General features: G+C 43.7%; 1 protein-coding gene across 3 annotated transcripts in view; it reads right to left on the bottom strand.

Annotated features, from left to right (window-relative positions):
- The window catches only part of DOCK2 (dedicator of cytokinesis 2), a 1,177,826-nt gene extending 1,166,798 nt beyond the window's left edge, over positions 1–11,028 (bottom strand). For all 3 annotated transcript variants that reach the window (XM_044280877.1, XM_044280878.1, XM_044280879.1), the window contains exon 1: positions 10,882–11,028. In XM_044280877.1, the coding sequence (XP_044136812.1) occupies positions 10,882–10,924 (43 nt within the window). In that variant the 5' untranslated portion in view covers positions 10,925–11,028. The remainder of the gene's footprint in view (positions 1–10,881) is intronic.
- Positions 11,029–19,824: the final 8,796 nt, after the last annotated feature.

The raw sequence follows: 19,824 nt of genomic DNA, 5'->3' as shown, positions 1-19,824 counted from the left end.
CTGGCATTTTAGGGGCCTAAAGCGTGAGAAGAAGTCTGGAATATAAATGTCAAAAAATTTCTACGCTTTTGGATTCCGTGAGGGGTTCATGAGAGTTCATGTGAGATTTTTTTTTTGTCACAAGTTAGTGGAATATGAGACTTTGTAAGAGAAAAAAAATAAATAAAAATTTCCACTAACTTGTGGCAAAAAAAAAAAATCTTATATGAACTCGCCATGCCCCTCAAAAGTGATCTTTTTATAGCGCCGCAGCGATTTTACGGTGATTTTTCAGTGATCAGAAAAAAAAAATCTGTCACTGCGGTAGGGCGGATTGAACACAAGTGTGTGCACAAGATCAGGTTTGATCGGGCGAACACTGCGTTTTTTGTAGAGCCTATAGAACATGTCCAATTGCGGACAAGAAAAGGCATTTTTTATATAGTTCTGGCAATGTGCGGGTCCGCAAAATGCGGAAAGCACATTGCCAGTGTCCGTGTTTTGCGGATCCGCGGTGTCCATGTTTTGCGGATCCGTGGATTCGCAAAACACATACGGATGTCTGAATGGAGCCTTACAGGGGGGTGATCAATGACAAGGGGGTGATCAGGGAGTCTATATGGGGTGATCACCCACCTGTAAGGCTCCATTCAGACGACCGTATGTGTTTTGCGGATCCGCAGAACGTAAACACCCTAAAATTTGAAATACCAAGCTGCAATTTCACCCCAATTACACAATTAGGGATTAATGGATATACTTATGTATAATAAAACATGAGCACCCTAAAATCTGAAGTATCAGGCCACAATTGCACCCCAATTAAACAATTAGGGATTCACGGATATACTTATCTATAATAAAACGTGAGAACCTTAAAATCTGTAGTTTCAGGGTCCAATTTCACCCCAATTACACAATTAGGGATTCACGGATATACTTATCTATAATAAAACATGATCACCATAAAATATGAAGTATCAGGCCACAATTGCACCCCACTTAAACAATTAGGGATTAACAGATATGCTAATGTATAGTGAAACGTGAGCACCCTAAAATCTGTAGTATCAGGCCGCAATTTTACCCCAAAGACACAATTAGGGATCAACAGATACACTTATGTATAAAAGAACGTAAACACCTTTAAATTTGTAATACCAAGTTGCAATTTTACCCCAATTACACAATTAGGGATTAATGAATATGTTTATGTATAATAAAATGTGAGCACCGTAAAATTTGTAGTGTCAGGCTGCAATTTCACCCCAACTACACAAATAGGTATTAACGGATATACTTATGTTTTATAGAATTTGAGCATCCTAAAATCTGTAGTTTCAGGCTACAATATCACCCCAATTAGACAATCAAGGATTAATGGATTGAACTATATGTAAAAGAAAGCAAACACACTAAAATCTGTATTATCAAATTTACACAATCATGGATTAACGGATTGAATTATATATAAAAGATGGGAACCCCCCAAATTCTGTACTATCAGACCGCAGTTTCACCCCAATAACAGAATTTAGGAATGCCAGAATTACTTATGTATCAAAGAATGCAAACAACCTAAAATTTGTAGTACAAGAATAATTTTTAACCCCAATTAGTGCATCTAGGTGTAATAGAATAGCTCTTATTAGCCAAGCTTTACACTGTTCAATTGGTCCCTGCTCTCTCCCTGTAGTGTGGATAATGCCTCCCTATTATATCCCTACACTGTCAATAAACTGTCCCTGAACTGCTCAATAATATTTTTGGGTAAATAAAGTCTTTCCTCATCACTGTCCCTAATGCCTGTAAGGTCTCTCCCTGTACTAATTTCACTGGAAAATGGCGGAGACTAGGCAGGAGGAGACTTTTTATAGGGCTGTGACATCACAGGGGATGGCTATCTGCTGATTGGCTATCTGCATGGCATTATGTGTGATCCCTTGTTTCTGGGTTTCATATTACCTCTTTCTAACATGTGCAGCAGCTATTTTAGAAAAAGTATGATTCGTTACCACCAAGCACGAGGAAATTTATCTTCGGGACAAATTGAATTTTCATAAGTCCTATTGTACAGACCATTCAATAAGAATCAGCACATTAGAAACAACTTCTTTTCATCAGCACTGAGAACATTAGGTGAACGTTATGGGATGGATTCAAAAGAGCACCAGAATATACTGACATAAAAAGCTATGGTAAAATGCATGGTCAACAAACAACGGGGGAGATTTATTAAACTGGAGTAAAGTAGAATTGGCTTTGTTGCCCATAACAACCAATCAGATTCTACCTTTAATTTCCCAAAGGAGCTGTGAAAAATAAAAGGCATAATCTGATTGATTGCTATGGGCAACTAAGCCAGTTCTACTTTACACCAGTTTGATAAATTTCTCCCAATGTGCTATGCTTTTTCATATTAGAATGCTTCCATAAAGTGTCCCTTATCATGGACATATAGCAATAAAACATTCTGGGGAAAAAACAGTGGCTTGTTACCAAGTGTCCAAAAATTATGCCTCAACAGCAGCAGATCCCTTAACGGGGACAAAATGCCTTTCCATAACTATACATGCATAAGTGGAAGCATCAACAGTACAATGTGGATGTGGAAAGTGTAAGGTAATAGTGGCATGTGGTCGCAACAGTAGTGGCTGCAGCAGCAGCGCAGCATGGAACAGACAAGGTAGTAGATATGTGTGCAACAGTTTCGGGGTAGTAGTATTAGTAGTGGAAGCTGTGTAGGGGTAATTGAAGAGGCAGTAGGGAATAAGCAGCAGGGAGTAGCAGCTGCGGCAGTTGTGGCAGCAGTAGCAGCCATATGGTATGAAACATGATGGTAGGCAGGCAGACAGCAGCAGCTGCACGGTAGTAATGGCTGCGGTGGCGGCAGCAGCAGTCTAATGGTACAGTACACGATGGTAGGCAAGAAGACAATGGCAGTGGCATGATGGGGCACCGTCAGCAAGGACAGATCTATTCATCAACCTGAGCTGGAGAATTGTGCAAATCCTCAAGGATTCATGCATTGTACTTTTTGACAAAAGTAATATTTTGTACACTGGTGAATTTGAACGATGCATGTCCCTGAACTGCTCAATAATATGTTATTGCCCCCTGCTATGCTAAAAACCCTATCTGAGATGGCACTGAACGTTGGGCAAGAGAGAAGAGAGAGAGCATACTGGGCCAGCTCGGGCCACTGTTCCAGTCTGCCTGCCCAGAAGTCCATGGGGTCAGGGAACATGATATGCGCCAGAGTCCAGGTAGGACTGAGCCTGGGTGTTAAAGGGCTTCTGTCACCCCACTAAAGTCATATTTTTTTTTTTGGGCTAGTTACATTCCTTATAGTGCGATATATGAAAATATAATGGTGTTACTTACTTTGATTCAGCCGTTTCTTATAAAAACGAAGTTTTATAATATGTAAATCAGGTCTCTACCAGCAAGTAGGGCGTCTACTTGCTGGTAGCCGCCACAAAAAACCGCCCCCTTGTCGTGTTGATTGACAGGGCCAGCCGCGATCTCGTCCTCCGGCCGGCCCTGTCAGCATTTTAAAAATCACGCGCCTCTGTTCATTCGGCGCAGGCGCTCTGAGATGAGGAGGCTCGTCTCCTCAGAACTCCCTCAGTGCGCCTGCGCCTGCAACGATGACGTCTTCTCTTTCGGTGATGTCATCGGCGCAGGCGCACTGTTTTTACCTGATGAGCAATTTTTCTTCAAATCTGCATCTGTCATAATCGGTGTTCTTGCACCTTGACTGGGGTCCCATTAAACCATTACTACATTGCCTTTGAGGAAATTGGGCCCCTCTCTTGGAAGAATTGGATGCTACGGCTGCATACCCAGCGACTGGACAGCTTATTGCAATAAGCCTACTATAGTGTTGCGCCTATTTGTAGCACAACCAATTAAGGTGAGCCTCCATTTTGTGTTCTGTTAACCAGAATTACAACCTAGGACGTACAGTACTACCCTATGGTGCACTTTCTTTCAGCTAATCTATGCCCAATCATATAGTCTTCTGGACATGGCCAGACTTCTTCTGCAAGTCAGTGTGCTTTTTCAAAAAGCATTGCACAAGTACATCACTTTTGCTATGCAGTGAACATGTGTTATTTTCCCCAAATGCAGCATGGCCACAATGTTCTGGTCATTGTTGCTGACTACATTGCTCAAACATGGAAGGGTCAACAGGACCTGGCCTTCTTGCTGCCATTCTGCCTTGCCACAAAAAACATTGACCCAGTGGGCTGTGAAAGGCTGTCACAATAGGCAGGTAAGCTGGGAAATAACCAAACACGGGAAAACAAACAGAACAAACGACTAGGCCCAAAAGCTAGGGAGAAAAGGGTCACCTCCTAGCGATCCCTAAAAGCTTTCCCTAAACTGCTGTGCCCATGTGAATACCCTTAGGGTAGATATGCACATGCCCTCGTGCCTAAACCTTAATTCTTGGAGAACACCTTGGCTCCGACAATTTGATTAAATAGATCAGAAATCAAAGGAAGGGGATACGGATCATGGACCGTAATGAGATTTAATTCCCGGAAATCTAAACACGGTCTAAGTGATACGTCTTTCTTTTTTACAAAAAAGAAAACCGACGGCCACAGGGGACTTAGATGGCCTAATATGTCCCTTTGCCAAACTCCCTGCAATATACTTCCGCAAAACTTCTCTTTCGGGTTGGGAAAGGTTGTATAGTCGAGATTTGGGCAGTTTAGCTCCAGGGATGAGATTGACCGGACAATCATATTCTCGATGGGGAGGCAGCTCCTGAGCTCCACCCTCCGCAAAATCAGAGAGAAACTGAGGTAGGACCATAGTTGACGCCCCTTAGATAGAAGCACAAAGACAGTTGTCTGAACAAAATTCACTCCAGCTACTGATTTGTCTTGTTTACCAGTCAATAGCAGAGTTATACTTTATCAACCACGGTAAACCCAGAACCATCGGAGCAGGCAAGCCCTTCATAACAAAACAAGAAATGGACTCAACATGTGAATCACCCACCCTTAACTGAAGGTCATGAACGATATGACTCTTTTGTGAGAGAGGGGAGGAATCAATAGCAAAGACTGGTATCTCTTTATCTAAAGTGCTAGTTCTAAAACCAAGATTTTGAAGGAACTGAAAATCAATAAGGTTTACCCCCGCATCACTGTCAACAAATATCTCAAAATCAAAATTTCCTGAGTCTAGCACCACCAAGGAAGGCAGGAGGAAACGGGTATTGCAGGGAGAATGCATATTGGCTTGCTCAGACTCCCCATTCACACTACCAAGAGTCAGGGAAGTCTTTTTTTTTCTCTTATTGTGAATACCTCCATAGTTTTTCATTACCGTTTTGAGGTTTAACAAAAGGACACGCACAAACAAAATGACCTTCTTTTCCACAGAAGTAACATAGCTTATTCAGCTTCCTAAAATCCCTATCACCTGAGCGAAAGGAAACCTGCTCCAACTGCATTGGCTCCTCTCCTGTCCCAGATTCAAAAGACATATTACCCCGGGGACTAGGTGGGACGATCCACTTCCAGACAGACATCCAGCTCTCTTAGATGTCTCCAATGAATTGGGATACTTATGAAAAGCATGGGCATCTTTCAACCTCTCAGATAGCCCCTGACAAAACTGACTCCGGAGTGCAGGATCATTCCACCCCGAGTCAGTTGCCCATCTTCTAAATTCTGCACAATACAACTCCGCAGTACACTCTCCCTGTAACAAACTGCACAGCTTAGATTCAGCCATAGAGCCCCTGTCTGGGTCATCATAAATCAAGCCCAAGGCTCTAAAAAAAATCATCCACCGACCAGAGGGATGGTGAACCGGTCGGCAGAGAAAAAGCCCCGGACTGTGCGTCCCCTTTGAGCAGAGATATAATGATCCCCACTCTTTGATTTTCTTTTTCAAATTCTTTTTATTAATTTTCATAAAAAGAGTTACAAACATAGTGGCAAGACAAATCTGCAATCAGGTAGGTACATTATATTAAGCGACTAATGACAATTATTATGGACATTATACAGTCGGTGACATGGGACTTATATTTACATTAGAAAATAAGTGAACCACACATAATTAGAATATGATGCAGATCTGCACAGCATAAGACACTGGAGACCTTACTAAATTGAAAGGTGAGTATGTGTGTAATACTTCAGGTCTTAATTCACACAAAGTAAGCTAAGGCTTACCTAGTCCCAAGCTCTGTATACACTCACGTCCTCCCACTCTTTGATTTTCGTCACCAGATGACATCGGCCGCAGACGAAAATACAAACTGCAGGACTCCCTGAACCGAATAAAGGTATCACCACCCCCTGAGAACCTATCAGGGAATGCAAATTTAGGCTCTAAGCAGACCTGATTTCCTACAACGGTGCCAGACACCAGAGCATTCCGACACCGTGCAACAGAACTGCGGAGATCAGCAACCTCCAGCGATAAACCCTGCATGCGATCAACCAAGGCATCCATAGCCTCCATTTCACAAACAGCAGGGATATGACAGTTTTTTGGGAGGGTTATAATGTCACGATAGGTAGGTAAGCGGGGAAATAACCAAACACTGGAAAACAAACAAAACAAACGACTAGGCCCAAAAGCTAGGGAGAAAAGGGTCACCTCCTAGCGATCCCTAAAAGCTTTCCCTAAACTGCTGTGCCCATGTGCATACCCTTAGGGTGGATATGCACATGCCCTTATGCCTAAACCTAAACACCCTGGGCAAACTCTAAGCATCAGGGAAAAGGGAAGAGGCAACCTGCTTCTTCAAACCAGGAGGAAGAAAGCGTCTTCCTAGAGGCCTAGAAAAAACACACAAAGGGAAATAAAGAAGTGGACTTATCTTGAGCAGAGCTGGAGCAGACGATCCACCACAAATCAAGGGCTCCCAGGAAAGAACTAAAACCCACAGACCACTGGGGGAAGGAGTGATAAATAGCCTCACTAACAATGAAACCCAGTACACCTGAGGAAAGGTGGATCCAGCTCAAACCCAAATCAAAACAAACAGAGAAGTCAGACATGTGCAGCTAGTCTGACAGACCTCCGCACATTCACAGGGCAAGGCGTGACAAAAGCATGTACTGCTCATAGCTGCTGCTCAGGTTTCTACCATGACTTGCACTGCGCTCAGTGAGAATTGCAAGGAGCAACCCACATTCTCTGCCACATGACAGTACAAGGCAGGGATGGCTTTTTGGGGGAAATAATACTGGCTAGGTATCTTCCAGTGAGGCTGAGTGCATTCCATCAGCTCCTTTAAGGCAGCATAATTCACTAAGTTGTACGGCAGCAACTGCACCAACAGCGGATTGCTGGGAAATGTAGTGTCATGGACGTTCCCACGACAGGTGGGAGGAGATTGGTGAGACTGGCAAGAAGTGGTTTGATCCGACTTGTTTTTCGTATGGATCAAATGACGTCTGTGTTGTTTCTGGTGCTTGCCACACCTTCTTTCCCCAGGTGTGGCTATTATGGTAATTTAACCTTCTCTATTTATTGTGGTTTAGCCCACTATGCTATGCGGTTTATAGCTTCTGTTGGAGTTATGAATAGCTGGTGTGTGGATCTCGGCTGAGTTCCTGGTGCTGCCATTGCCATTTGAAGTCAAGTGTTTTCTTTCCCTTTTGCATTTTGTTTGGGTTATTTTGTGTTGCATTTCCTTGTCATTTGTATTAAGGCCTGAGGGAGACTCCTGTTCGTCCTTCCTTTTGGAGGAACAGGTGGTCTCAGTCCTGATATTAGTACCAGGGTCGTATAGGGTGAGTTAGGACACAGGTATTCCAGTGTATGAACTCACCTTCCTCTGGGGTCTGTTCATACTGGTAGTTAGTCAGGACTTTGATTAGAGCTTTTACTAGGAGGTGTCCATCTCCTTTCCCCAGCTTCCAGGCCTTATTCACTCACCCTTTTCCATCCTTTGTTCGGTGTGGTGTTTTCCTCCCACACCCGAACGTGACATGTAGAGTTGTTTTTTGACCACTTATTTCAATATCGACAGGGAGGCATAAGAGAAGAAGGAGGCGTAGTCTGAGCTGGTGAAGCAGTAAGTGATGATGACAATGACATGAACACTGTAATGCAGGTGAGTGGGGCAGTGAAATGTCTTTGAACTATGATTACATTTAATATCACTGGTTCAACAATTGCATCTTTGCACTATGAAACAGATGCAATGATGCATATGGCAACATCAGTATAACAATGCATGGTTGGCAGTGAAATGTTTTGAACCCTGTGTTTAATATCACTGGGTCAGCAATACAATTTTTGTACTAAGAAACGTACAGTGCAATACAATGATGCATCTACACATTACTGGTATATATACAGATATAATGCACTGAAAAAAGTGCAATTGCTCACTGATTGCAGCAGCTTTTGGTGTTCTGTGCCAGTAATAATGAACTGTAGAAACTTGAGGTTTTCAAGGAAAAAAAGCTGTCTTTCTGTTTCTTAAAGGGGAGTTGGTTTTATAATGTAGAAATGCTAGCAGCAAGCAGCTTAAGCTCAGTGTGACCAGCTTCTCACTCCCTCAAAGCTTTCCCTGGTCAAGTTCCCTAAAATCTATACGATTAACTCTATTTTTTTCCTATACTTTCCCTATAGTGTCCCTATCACTGTACAATAGTTGCTTGTAACCGTATACTTTGACACAGTTTTTTACAGACACTGTGAGGGTTAGCTCTCTTTCTGGGGTCATGCTTACAGACCTCTTCTCAGACCACGTATTTTTCATATCAAAATGGGCTTTATTGCGACACCAGCACCAACAAAATAAAAGCCTGCCCATCTGGGCTCTACCTAAACATGCTAACTAAAGCCCTGACTAAAGCACAGGTTACAATTCATACCTGGAATCAGGCCTGGCTTTTCCAGTCAAACAGTTCTCCAGAGTCCCTTTGGGGGATTGTGGTCCAGCAGTCCTTCCAACTCTGGCCTTGTGACCCTTGTACCACAAGCGTCACTGCATCCCCCAAATTACAGGCTGTCACTTAGCCTCGTGGTCCCTTAGACTACCTGCCTGAGACCACTCCAAACCTCTGGTCCCGGATAACACCCTCCCCAGACTGACATCCTGGGAGGTGCTTTATCCCAGCCTGATTATCGCAGACCTCACCTGGGATTCTCTCTGGACCAAGGGAACACCCATCCTGGAAGGGTGTGCATTGGCAGATCCCACTTCCAATCCTATCTGCCAATCGAACTAAAATCCAGCCCAGAATATACCATAAACAACATTGTCTCAGCAACCTACATGCTGCTGAGACTACTGCACTCTAGATTTTAGTCATACCACCCAGCTGAGTTATCTGAGATATACACACCTTTCCACACTGTACACCTTATCACAACACTGACACACACACATTATTTCCTCAGCACAGTTTTTACATGATTTGTCAAAGCAAATTGCATTAGCTTCAGGTTAGTTTGGCCAAAAATTTGCGAAGTTCATAACAAATACGATTAGTTTAGAATTGATTTGCTCCTCCTTACACTTGATTAATTGGGATACATAGTTGTTTTTATTATTTGCTTCAAAGACTCACAGAAATCTATATATACACAACTACGCATCTACATCTCTGTTATATACTGCAGCTAGATATAGTATTTGAAATGTTGGCTTTACAGTATGGCTGGACAAATCCTTGGAGATTGGAAACCAATACCTCTAAAAATGTGTTACTTTTCAAAGTTTCTATTATATTGATGTTTATGGACGCACTTACTGACTAAAAAGTAAGTAAAAATATCTTAGACTGATTGTAACTGGCTACTTCTGTAATTTGCCTACCCCTTGCTCACAGCTATTTTAGCTGCCCCGTTATAACACCCTTTCCGTTCCCTCAAGATAATAAGTACTGAAGCTCTAATGCAGTGTTTTCCAACCAGTGTGCCTCCAGCTGTTGCAAAACTACAACTCCCACCATGCCCGCACAGCCAAAGGCTGTCCAGGCATGCTGGGAGTTGTAGTTTTGCAACAGCTGGAGGCACACTGGTTGGGAAACACTGCTCTAATGTACTAGAAGTTTGTGACATGAGGGAAATGAAAGCCAAGGTATTTCTCTTGAAAGAGAGGATTGCAAAATTCTATTACAGGATGATGTTGCAGTATTGCATTTTTAGCAGCATTCACTTGAATGAAACTGAGCTGCAAGATCAGGCAATGCTTAAAGACAAGGGTGGTGCTCTTTTTAAATCCTGGACAACCCGTTTATAAAAATGTAATACTAATATTTCCGTAAATAGTCTTTGCAAGGATCATTATAACCAATTACTGTAGGTAAACTTGATTTTAAAATTATGAAAGAGATAAAAAAAAAAAAAGTTTTGGTCTTACTATCTTGGTAATCATGATAAGAGTGTCATCTGCTAACGGAATCAAGTTTAAGAGAAAAAAAAAAAGATTCTATCTACAGAGGCGGATGTACCGTAATCAAGTGTAACTTACTGTAACTGCAGAGTGAACAAGCAACATTTGTATGGCGAGCTGTTTGTTCGTTTCAGCATGACTTATCAACCAAAAAAGACATATGCATTCCACACTAACTGGAGAGTTTGCTGCGATACATGTGAACGCACATGTATGCAATAACAACCAACTCAATATCTTTCAGCAGAAATCTTAATCCCATTTTTGTTCTTGATAATCTTTTATTTCTATTACAGAACTAATCTGTCAGACACAAAAAACACTATTGTAAGATATCTACAAAAAAGGATGAGCTATTGAGATCATACACCCAGCAAAGTAGACAGGAACCTAATGTAGATTTTACTTGCTGATCACTACTCCCATCTTGACTGCACACCTGCCACATCCTTCCTGTTCTAAAACAGAAAAGCAAATATATAAGATTTTAGAATTCATGTTTAACTCACCAACTCCATATCTTTCTTTGATAGTCCTCTGCCAGGGAGTCATGTTTACCAGCCCAGCTGAGCCTGAAAGCACAGATGCAGCACACAACAGAGAGCTTTCAAGTGTCCTTCAAAAGTCTTGTAGGACCGTGTAGACTCACCGTCGAGTTTGTGTAGTTGTAGGCAGCAGATTGAGATGAATCCTCCCAAAGACACTCCTTCTAAGCACTTCCTTCTTCATCTGTGTCAAATACTGTGTTTAGTGAATTTCCTTTCTCAGCATACAGAAGCTTCAAAGTGTGTTCCACACACTGCCCAGTCTTTTACCTCAAATATCATTCTGAATTTGCATACTGTAGACACATCATACCCTTCATATAATTTTGTATTAGTGCAATGCATCCAAAATTACAAATTGCTTATGGTCTTGGATCTTTAAGTTTTATGAAGATCTGTTTTATCCTTGGTTACAGAATACATACAAACCTGCAAAGTCTGATCCTGCATTTGCATGTTAAGCTGGCAATACATATTAGCTGAATGTTGTCTAAATCTGCCAATGTCTAACTTAATTCGAATGGGGGCCTCATGACTGTCCCCTTACATCATATGTCAGGGATAAACACTTCTATATGTCCATGCACAATTGAATTGAATTTGATCCAAATTTTAAGAAAAATTCAATTCGCAACAATACATTTTTTTCTAAAATGGCGTCTACACGTGTTACGATATGACTCATAATTCCATGCAGCTAGCCAATCAGTCATCCCCTGTGATGTCACAGCCATATAAAAGCCTAATCATGCCTGCTCTCCGCCATTTTACAGTGAACTGAGCATAGGTACAGATGTGCTATATGCTAGGGAGAGAGTTTAACAAAGCTTTAATTGTATAATCTTAGTTAGGGACAGTGCAGGGACAGTGTAGGGAGATCGTAGAGAAAAATTTTAGACACTGGAAAGCATAGGGAGATTGCAGGGACAGTGCAGGCTCCATGTAATCGGCCTGTGCATCTTCTTCTATTTCTGCTCCATAGACTGACTGTACATGAGAATTAGTCTCAATAGCCAGTCTATATAATATATAGTCGCATGTACCTAGTTAATCTGCCGTTTTTAATAATTAATCAGTTCAGTTATACATAGTACTGTGCATCAGACTTATTGTCAACAGGCGGTGTAATATATAGGCACTTTTATATAGTTTATCTGCTGGGCCACTTATACTTAATCTGTTCTGTTATACATAGACTGACTGCTGCTCCATTATTAATCAATCTGTTTAGTTATACATAGACTTATGCTGCATTAGATTAATTGTCGGACTAAACGGTGGTGTAATATATAGGCACATTTTTTTTTGTCTATCTGTTGCATTATTCATACTTCATCTGTTACATTACTGATTCAGTTACTGCACACTATGGCCAACAAACAGTTGCCTGGGCTCTCAAAAGGAACAAACAGTGGTAAAAAAAATGTTGCTGTAGCTCTAAGCCATGTACTGGGGTGGCTTCCCCAGGATACAGTGAAGTCACGAATGAGGAAAGCATCTCCAACACCAGCTTTTGCCAAAACAGTATTTTACTTAAACGTGGCAATGAGCACAACCACAAATGCTGGAAACACACAATAAATTTACATACAACCAGCTGAGACTCGTGTGCTGCACAGCACAGCACCCTCCGATGGATGCCGGAGGAAAGTGTGGCAATTTACCTACTGGCATTCACAATTATAGAGCCATGCCTTACCTGTTATTACCCTAAAAGATCAAGAACAACCATATGGGTGTGTGGTACAGGCTAGCCTGCGGTGCAGCACAACAGCTTACAAACTTACAATGCTCTACAGTATTCCCCCTCCCATAACTGGTCTTGTAGAATGTGCCCGAGTATTCCTTCTAAGCAAAACTTCAACCTTGATTGATTTTGAGGGGAAGTTTATCAGCTCTCCAGTGAGAAATGGCACATTAAATTGTGGAGTCCTTGCAGTGAACAGCCAGCAACACAGAAATCCTATTTAACTAACTACCGGCCTGGTCTCAGTCTCTAGGATCACTTTAATGAGGTGCATGAACGATCAGTCTTACCGAATCGGGTTTGCTCTGTCTCCGCTGGTGGCTGTAAACTGAACAAAAGCTTCTCCAACAAGCATGCGGTACTGCAGTGTACAGTCGTGGCCAAAAGTTTTGAGAATGACACAAATATTAGTTTTCACAAAGTTTGCTGCTAAACTGCTTTTAGATCTTTGCTTCAGTTGTTTCTGTGATGTAGTGAAATATAATTACACGCACTTCATACGTTTCAAAAGCTTTTATCGACAATTACATGACATTTATGCAAAGAGTCAGTATTTGCAGTGTTGGCCCTTCTTTTTCAGGACCTCTGCAATTTGACTGGGCATGCTCTCAATAAACTTCTTTGCCAATTCCTAACTGATAGCAACCCATTCTTTCATAATCACTTCTTGGAGTTTGTCAGAATTAATGGGTTTTTGTTTGTCCACCCGCCTCTTGAGGATTGACCACAAGTTCTCAATGGGATTAAGATCTGGGGAGTTTCCAGGCCATGGACCCAAAATGTCAACGTTCTGAGCCACTTAGTTATCACTTTTGCCTTATGGCAAGGTGCTCCATCGTGCTGGAAAATGCATTGTTCTTCACCAAACTGTTGTTGGATTGTTGGTAGAAGTTGCTGTTGGAGGGTATTTTGGTACCATTCTTTATTCATGGCTGTGTTTTTGGGCAAAATTGTGAATGAGCCCACTCCCTTGGATGAGAACCAACCCCACACATGATCTCAGAATGCTTTACTGTTGGCATGACACAGGACTGATGGTAGCACTCACTTTTTGTAACGGGGTGGCAACACTTGGTCTCCCATCAGCCGCAGACCTGCTGCTTAGCTTCGGGAGCGAGGATCTGTGTTTGACCTCGTTCCCAGGGCGGCATTGCTAGCAGGGAGGCTCCCTGCTCCTAGGTCTGCCTTGAGTGCCGAGCTGATCACTCGGTGCTCGACTGGTCGGTCATGTGACGCTGGCCACTTCACATGACCCTCACTCCCCACTATAAATACAGGTAGCCTGCTGACCACAGGTTGCCTGTTAATTCAGGTTCCTGGCAGTTGTTGGATACCTGTGTACTTACCTGATCCTGTTCCCGATGATCCTTTGCCTGCTCCTCTTGTACTGCACATCCTTCCTGGTATATTGACCTCGGATTCCACCTGACTATTCTTTGCAGACTCCTTTGGTACTTCTCGACTCTCCTGGTATTTATGACCTCGGCTTCTCCTGACCATTCTTTGCTTATCCCTCTGTACTGCGTTGTCCTCTTGGTTTTGACCCGGTCCGTTCACTATCCGTTATTTGTCTTGTCTGTCTTTCCCGCACGTATCCTAAGTTGCCGTCCAGTTGTCCCCTGTCATCAGGACTCGTGAGGCAAGTAGGCAGGGCCAGGGGTGAGGGTGGAGCGCAGTAGTCACTATCCTCCCCCCTGTGTGTGTGTGTACGTGATCGTTACACCTTTTCTTCTCCGGACAAGCCTTTTTCCTGATGCCCCGAACAATCGGAAAGAGGCTTCAGCGGAGAATATGACTTTGCCCCAGTCCTCAGCAGTGCATTCACCATATTTTCTGCAGAAGATCAATCTGTCCCTGATGTTTTTTGGAGAGAAGTGGCTTCTTTGATGCCCTTCTTGACAATAGGCCATCTTCCAAAAGTCTTCGCCTCACTGTGCGTGCAGATGCGCTCACACCTGCCTGCTGCCATCCCTGAGCAAGCTCTGCACTGGTGGCACTCCAATCCCGCAGCTGAATCCTCTTTAGGAGATGATCCTGGCGCTTGCTGGACTTTCTTGGATGCCCTGAAGCCTTCCTAAAAAGAATTGAACCTCTTTTTTTGAAGTTCTAGATGATCCTATAAATTGTTGATTGAGGTGCAATCTTAGTAGCCACAATATCATTGCCTGTGAAGCCATTTTTATGCAACGCAATGATGGCTGCACGCGTTTCTTTGCAGGTCACCATGGTTAACAATGGAAGAACAATGATTTCAAGCATCACCCTCCTTTTAACAGGTCAAGTCTACCATTTTAACCCAATCAGCCTGACATAATGATCTCCAGCCTTGTGCTAGTCAACATTCTCATCTGAGTTAACAAGACGATTACTGAAATGATCTCAGCAGGTCCTTTAAATACAGCAATGAAATGCAGTGGAAAGGTTTTTTTGGGATTAAGTTAATTTTCATAGCAAAGAAGGACTATGCAATTCATCTGATCACTGTTCATAACATTCTGGAGTATATGCAAATTGCTATTATAAAAACTTTAGCAGCAACTTTTCCAATTTCCAATATTTATGTCATTCTCAAAACTTTTGGCCACGACTATGTTGCTTTGCTCCTCAGCTCTCATCAGCGTTGCTGGATGCAATCCTCGTTTCTCTGGACAGGATCAGGGTCTTGGACACGATCAGCTTTACTTAGCTGCAGCTCTGGCCACTGAGGGATGCTCTCACACCTGGAGGTCGACGGATCCTCTGCTCACACAGTTCCTCAATGTATGCTTCCTCTAAGATGGCTGCTCCCTTTCTTCTCCAGGCTTTTGGTAACTCCACCTCTCATGAATATGGAAATATGCATTCTGTTAGCTGTGTTTAGGAAAAAGCGGCATTGTGTGGTCAAACGACAGAATGTAAGAAGTGTTTACACCATGAGAGCTGTTTCCCCATATCACATAGCCAGCATTAGTAGCAGCTACAGAAGAAATAGGTGGTGGTAGCAGCAGCCGCAGCAACTGGCCAGAGCTGCTACTGTCATCCTCTTGTTGTGTTTTCAACAACAATCCAGATGTACTGGAATGGTTTACTCGCTATTCAACATCATCTCAGGTGACAACAGATAGCCAGGAATCGGTGGGCTCCTCTGACACCACACTTAGTTGGCATGGCCTAATCCTGCAACTGCCTCTTTCTTTTACTGCTCCTTCTGCTCAGGAAGTCATGCATGCTGACGGCTCTGCCCTGCTTTTCAGTGAGGATGAGCTTATCAAGGAAATTCAGCAACTACAGGCCAGCACAGACTTGGAGGAGAAGTCTGCTGCATCCTCCCTCTAGCGTTCATGACAGCCGGGTGGGAGCACGCGTTGCGAGCGGTCAGGGACATGGCCACGAGATTGGTGAGGGTAACATAAGTGATGAACAGACATTAGTGGAATATGAAGTAGCCAATCGCATGTGGGAGCCAGATAAAGAGGGGGCTTCATTGTCATCATCAGGGGTGAGGGTGGCAGTAGGTCTGCAAGGCAACAGCAGGCAGGCAGAAAGCACAGATTGTTGGGGTAAAATGCAATAGTCGACAATGTGAGAATTTTTTATTCACCTGTGTAAAAAAAACACCCATTTCGCTACACATTGCTTGTCCTCCAATGTCCTCCTCCTCCAGTTCAGCCCCCACAGGGCTCAGATGGTCATGAGATGTAGGAGCCACGTCTCCTGTCCCCTGGCCAGCCAGATTTATCAACATCTGCTCCAGGACCTGAAAATGTGGAATGACACTGTTCATCCCCTAGTCCTGGCAACTGACAAAAAGTGGCCTCCTCAAAGGTCCTGAGCAAACGGCAGGTGTCACGCATGAGCTGCCACTGGCTAACATCGAAGTTACACATCGGAGTATTCCTGTTCGCTTGGATCATCGAGAAATCATTCATGGCCTTTCTCTGTTCGTATAGTCGGTCCAACATTCGGAGTGTGGAATTCCAACGGGTGGAAACGTCATATATCAGCCTATGTTGGGGGATGCCGTTCTGCCGATGCAGTTCAAGGTGGGTGTGCTTTGCGGTGGCTAAAGTGCATGCAAAGTTTCCTGGCCATTTATATGATGTCTTGCAGATGGGTGGAAGATTTCAGTAACCGCTTGACAACCATATTAAACATGTGTGCCATGCAGGGCGCATAGCTCAGCCCTTCTTGACGCAGCACCGAAACCATGTTCTTCCCATTGTCGGCCACCATGGTTCCGATTTTTAGTTGTTGCGGAGAAAGCCAGGATTTGATTTCTTGATGAAGAACCCGGTGCAGTTCCTCCCCTGTGTGACTCCGTTCGCCCAGGCAAACGAGGTGCAGAACAGCGTGACACTGCCGTGCCCTGCACATGTGGTATGCTGGAGTAGCACTGTAAATTGTCCACGGTAGGACACGGTAGAGGATGAGGAGGCAGAGGCGGACATTGTCGCAGGACCAACGGCGTGAGAACATGGAGGCGGAAGCGGCATTACCTGGCCAAGTTGCTGGTGTCAGCGCTGCCGTGCACTTTGGCAGACACCGGCAGGCTCAAGGACTGGCCCAATTCTGTTCTACATATGTGTGCAGGGCTGGTACTGCCTTTTTGGCAAAGAAATGACAGCTTGGGACTCTCCACCTTGGCTCGGCAGAAACCATCAGTTCGCTGAAAGGTGCAGAGTCCAGGTGCAACTTGTCCAGGAACACGTTCAGCTTCTGCGCAGTTGGTTAAGTGCACGCATACTGTTGTCTCTTGGAAATCGCTTCGGTGATTGATTGCTGATGGAATGACTGACGAGGAGTAGGAGGGAAAGGAGCAGGAGCATCAGGACCAGCTGATGATGGGAAGGACAGACAGTTTCCTTTGGCTGAGGTGGTGAAGCCTTGACTGCCTGAAATCGGCTGCGTGCCACTGGGTGAAGCAGCAGTTGTTGTGGCAGGCTGGACCACCACATCGGAGCCAGGGTTCTTTCAGGCCACTTTATGGTGATGCTGTATATGTTGTTGCAGGGCTGTAGTGCCAACATGCTTCACCTTCTGTCCACAGATTATACATATGGCTATGTTCACCTCCTCCGGCAGCTTAAAAAAAAATGCCACACCGCCGAGTAGGTGATTTTACCCCCAACACTACGCACTTACTGAATGCTACTGCTGCTGCCTCCGTGAACCCAAGCACCACTACTTCCTGGCAGGTTGCCTCCTGCAAAGCAGGTGGTCCACAACGGGCACGTTTAACTACCGACCTCCCACTGCTGCCACCCTCTGCCCATGCCTCACAGGCAAGCTGCCACTCTCTTCTCCCGATGATGATGAAGCTCCTTTGTCACCCGGCTTCTAAGTGCAATCAGCTACATCATCATCATAATCGAGTACTGTCTGCATGTCACTGATGTCCTCCTCAACTGTCTCTGGGTCAGGAGCTGACCGCTCACAACACCAGCTCCCATGCCACTCTCCTCATCACTACTTGCCTGCCTAGCAGAGGAAACGGCGGATGTCTCCTCCACATCTTGGCTTGCCAGTAGCTGCTGAATGTCTTCTAGTAGCTCGTGGTGTCTGATGTCACTTATGATGAAGTCGAAGATAGATTCAAACATTCAAGTACCGCTGGGTTGCTGGTCACGACACGACCAGTAGCTGACACTGGGAGCTAATGCCTCTCGAAGTAGCACCTGATGCCACGGTCCCTTACTCTGCTGCGACCTCTGCCTGCGCCAGAAACATTTAGGCTTCTGCCACTCCCTTGTGCATGGCCTGGCACTTCTCTGTCTGACATACTATTAGATCAAATAAATAAATAATAAGGAAATCAAAACACCACAAAAAAGGTCTATAATTTTCTTACTTCGCCACACAACACACAAAACAGCTAATAAGCACTTTTTTTTTACCATTAATACATGACAAAAAGGGCTTTAGAACATATAACTGCACCTCTGAATGGCAAATATATTTTTCTTTTGCCACTAATACAAGCCGCAAAAGGATATAGAACATATAACTGCACTGCGGCTAATTGACTCCCCCCCCCCAGCGGGTGAGCGGGCAGTGGATCCCGGATCCCAGATCTGTTTTCCTCCCTGTTGAATTAGTCAGCTAAGCACATCGAGGCCCGAAGAGTAAGACTGCGTGTAAACAAGACTATACATCATCATCATCATCAATGCTGAATGGCAAATATATTTTTCTTTTGCCACTAATACACAAGACAAAAGGCTTTAGAACATATAACTGCACCACTGAACAGCAAATATATATTTGTTTTGCAACTAATACACGCCACAAAAGGCTTTAGAACATATACAGTACAGACCAAAAGTTTGGACACACCACCTCATTCAAAGAGTTTTCTTTATTTTTATGACTAAGAAAATTGTAGATTCACGCTGAAGGCATCAAAACTATGAATTAACACATGTGGAATTATATACATAACAAAAAAGTGTGAAACAACTGAAAATATGTCATATTCTAGGTTCTTCAAAGTAGCCACCTTTTGCTTTGATTACTGCTTTGCACACTCTTGGCATTCTCTTGATGAGCTTCAAGAGGTAGTCACCTGAAATGGTTTTCACTTCACAGGTGTGCCCCGTCAGATTTAATAAGTCGGATTTCTTACCTTATAAATGGGGTTGGGACCATCAGATGCGTTGTGGAGAAGTCAAGTGGATACACAGATGATAGTCCTACTGAATAGACTGTTAGCTGCTTTTTTCTTGCCATAATACATATTCTAAGTAAAGAAAAACGAGTGGCCATCATTACTTTAAGAAATTAAGGTCAGTCAGTCCGAAAAAATTGGGAAAACTTTAAAAGTGTCCCCAAGTGCAGTCACAAAAACCATCATGCGCTACAAAGAAACTGGCTCACATGTGGACCGCCCCAGGAAAGGAAGGATAAGTTCATCCGAGTCACCAGCCTCAGAAATCGCAGGTTAACAGCAGCTCATATTAGAGACTGGGTCAATGCCACACAGAGTTCTAGCAGCAGACACATCTCTAGAACAACTGTTAAGAGGAGACTGTGTGAATCAGGCCTTCATGGTAGAATATCTGCTAGGAAACCACTACTAAGGACAGACAACAAGCAGAAGAGACTTGTTTGGGCTAAAGAACACAAGGAATGGACATTAGACCAGTGGAAATCTGTGCTTTGGTCTGATGAGTCCAAATTTGAGA

The sequence above is a fragment of the Bufo gargarizans genome, chromosome 2, assembly GCF_014858855.1.
Source record: "Bufo gargarizans isolate SCDJY-AF-19 chromosome 2, ASM1485885v1, whole genome shotgun sequence".
NCBI classification, from domain to species: Eukaryota; Metazoa; Chordata; class Amphibia; order Anura; family Bufonidae; genus Bufo; species Bufo gargarizans.
The sequence above is the reverse complement of the archived record's forward strand: the minus strand, read 5'-3'. Positions and strand labels throughout refer to the sequence as shown.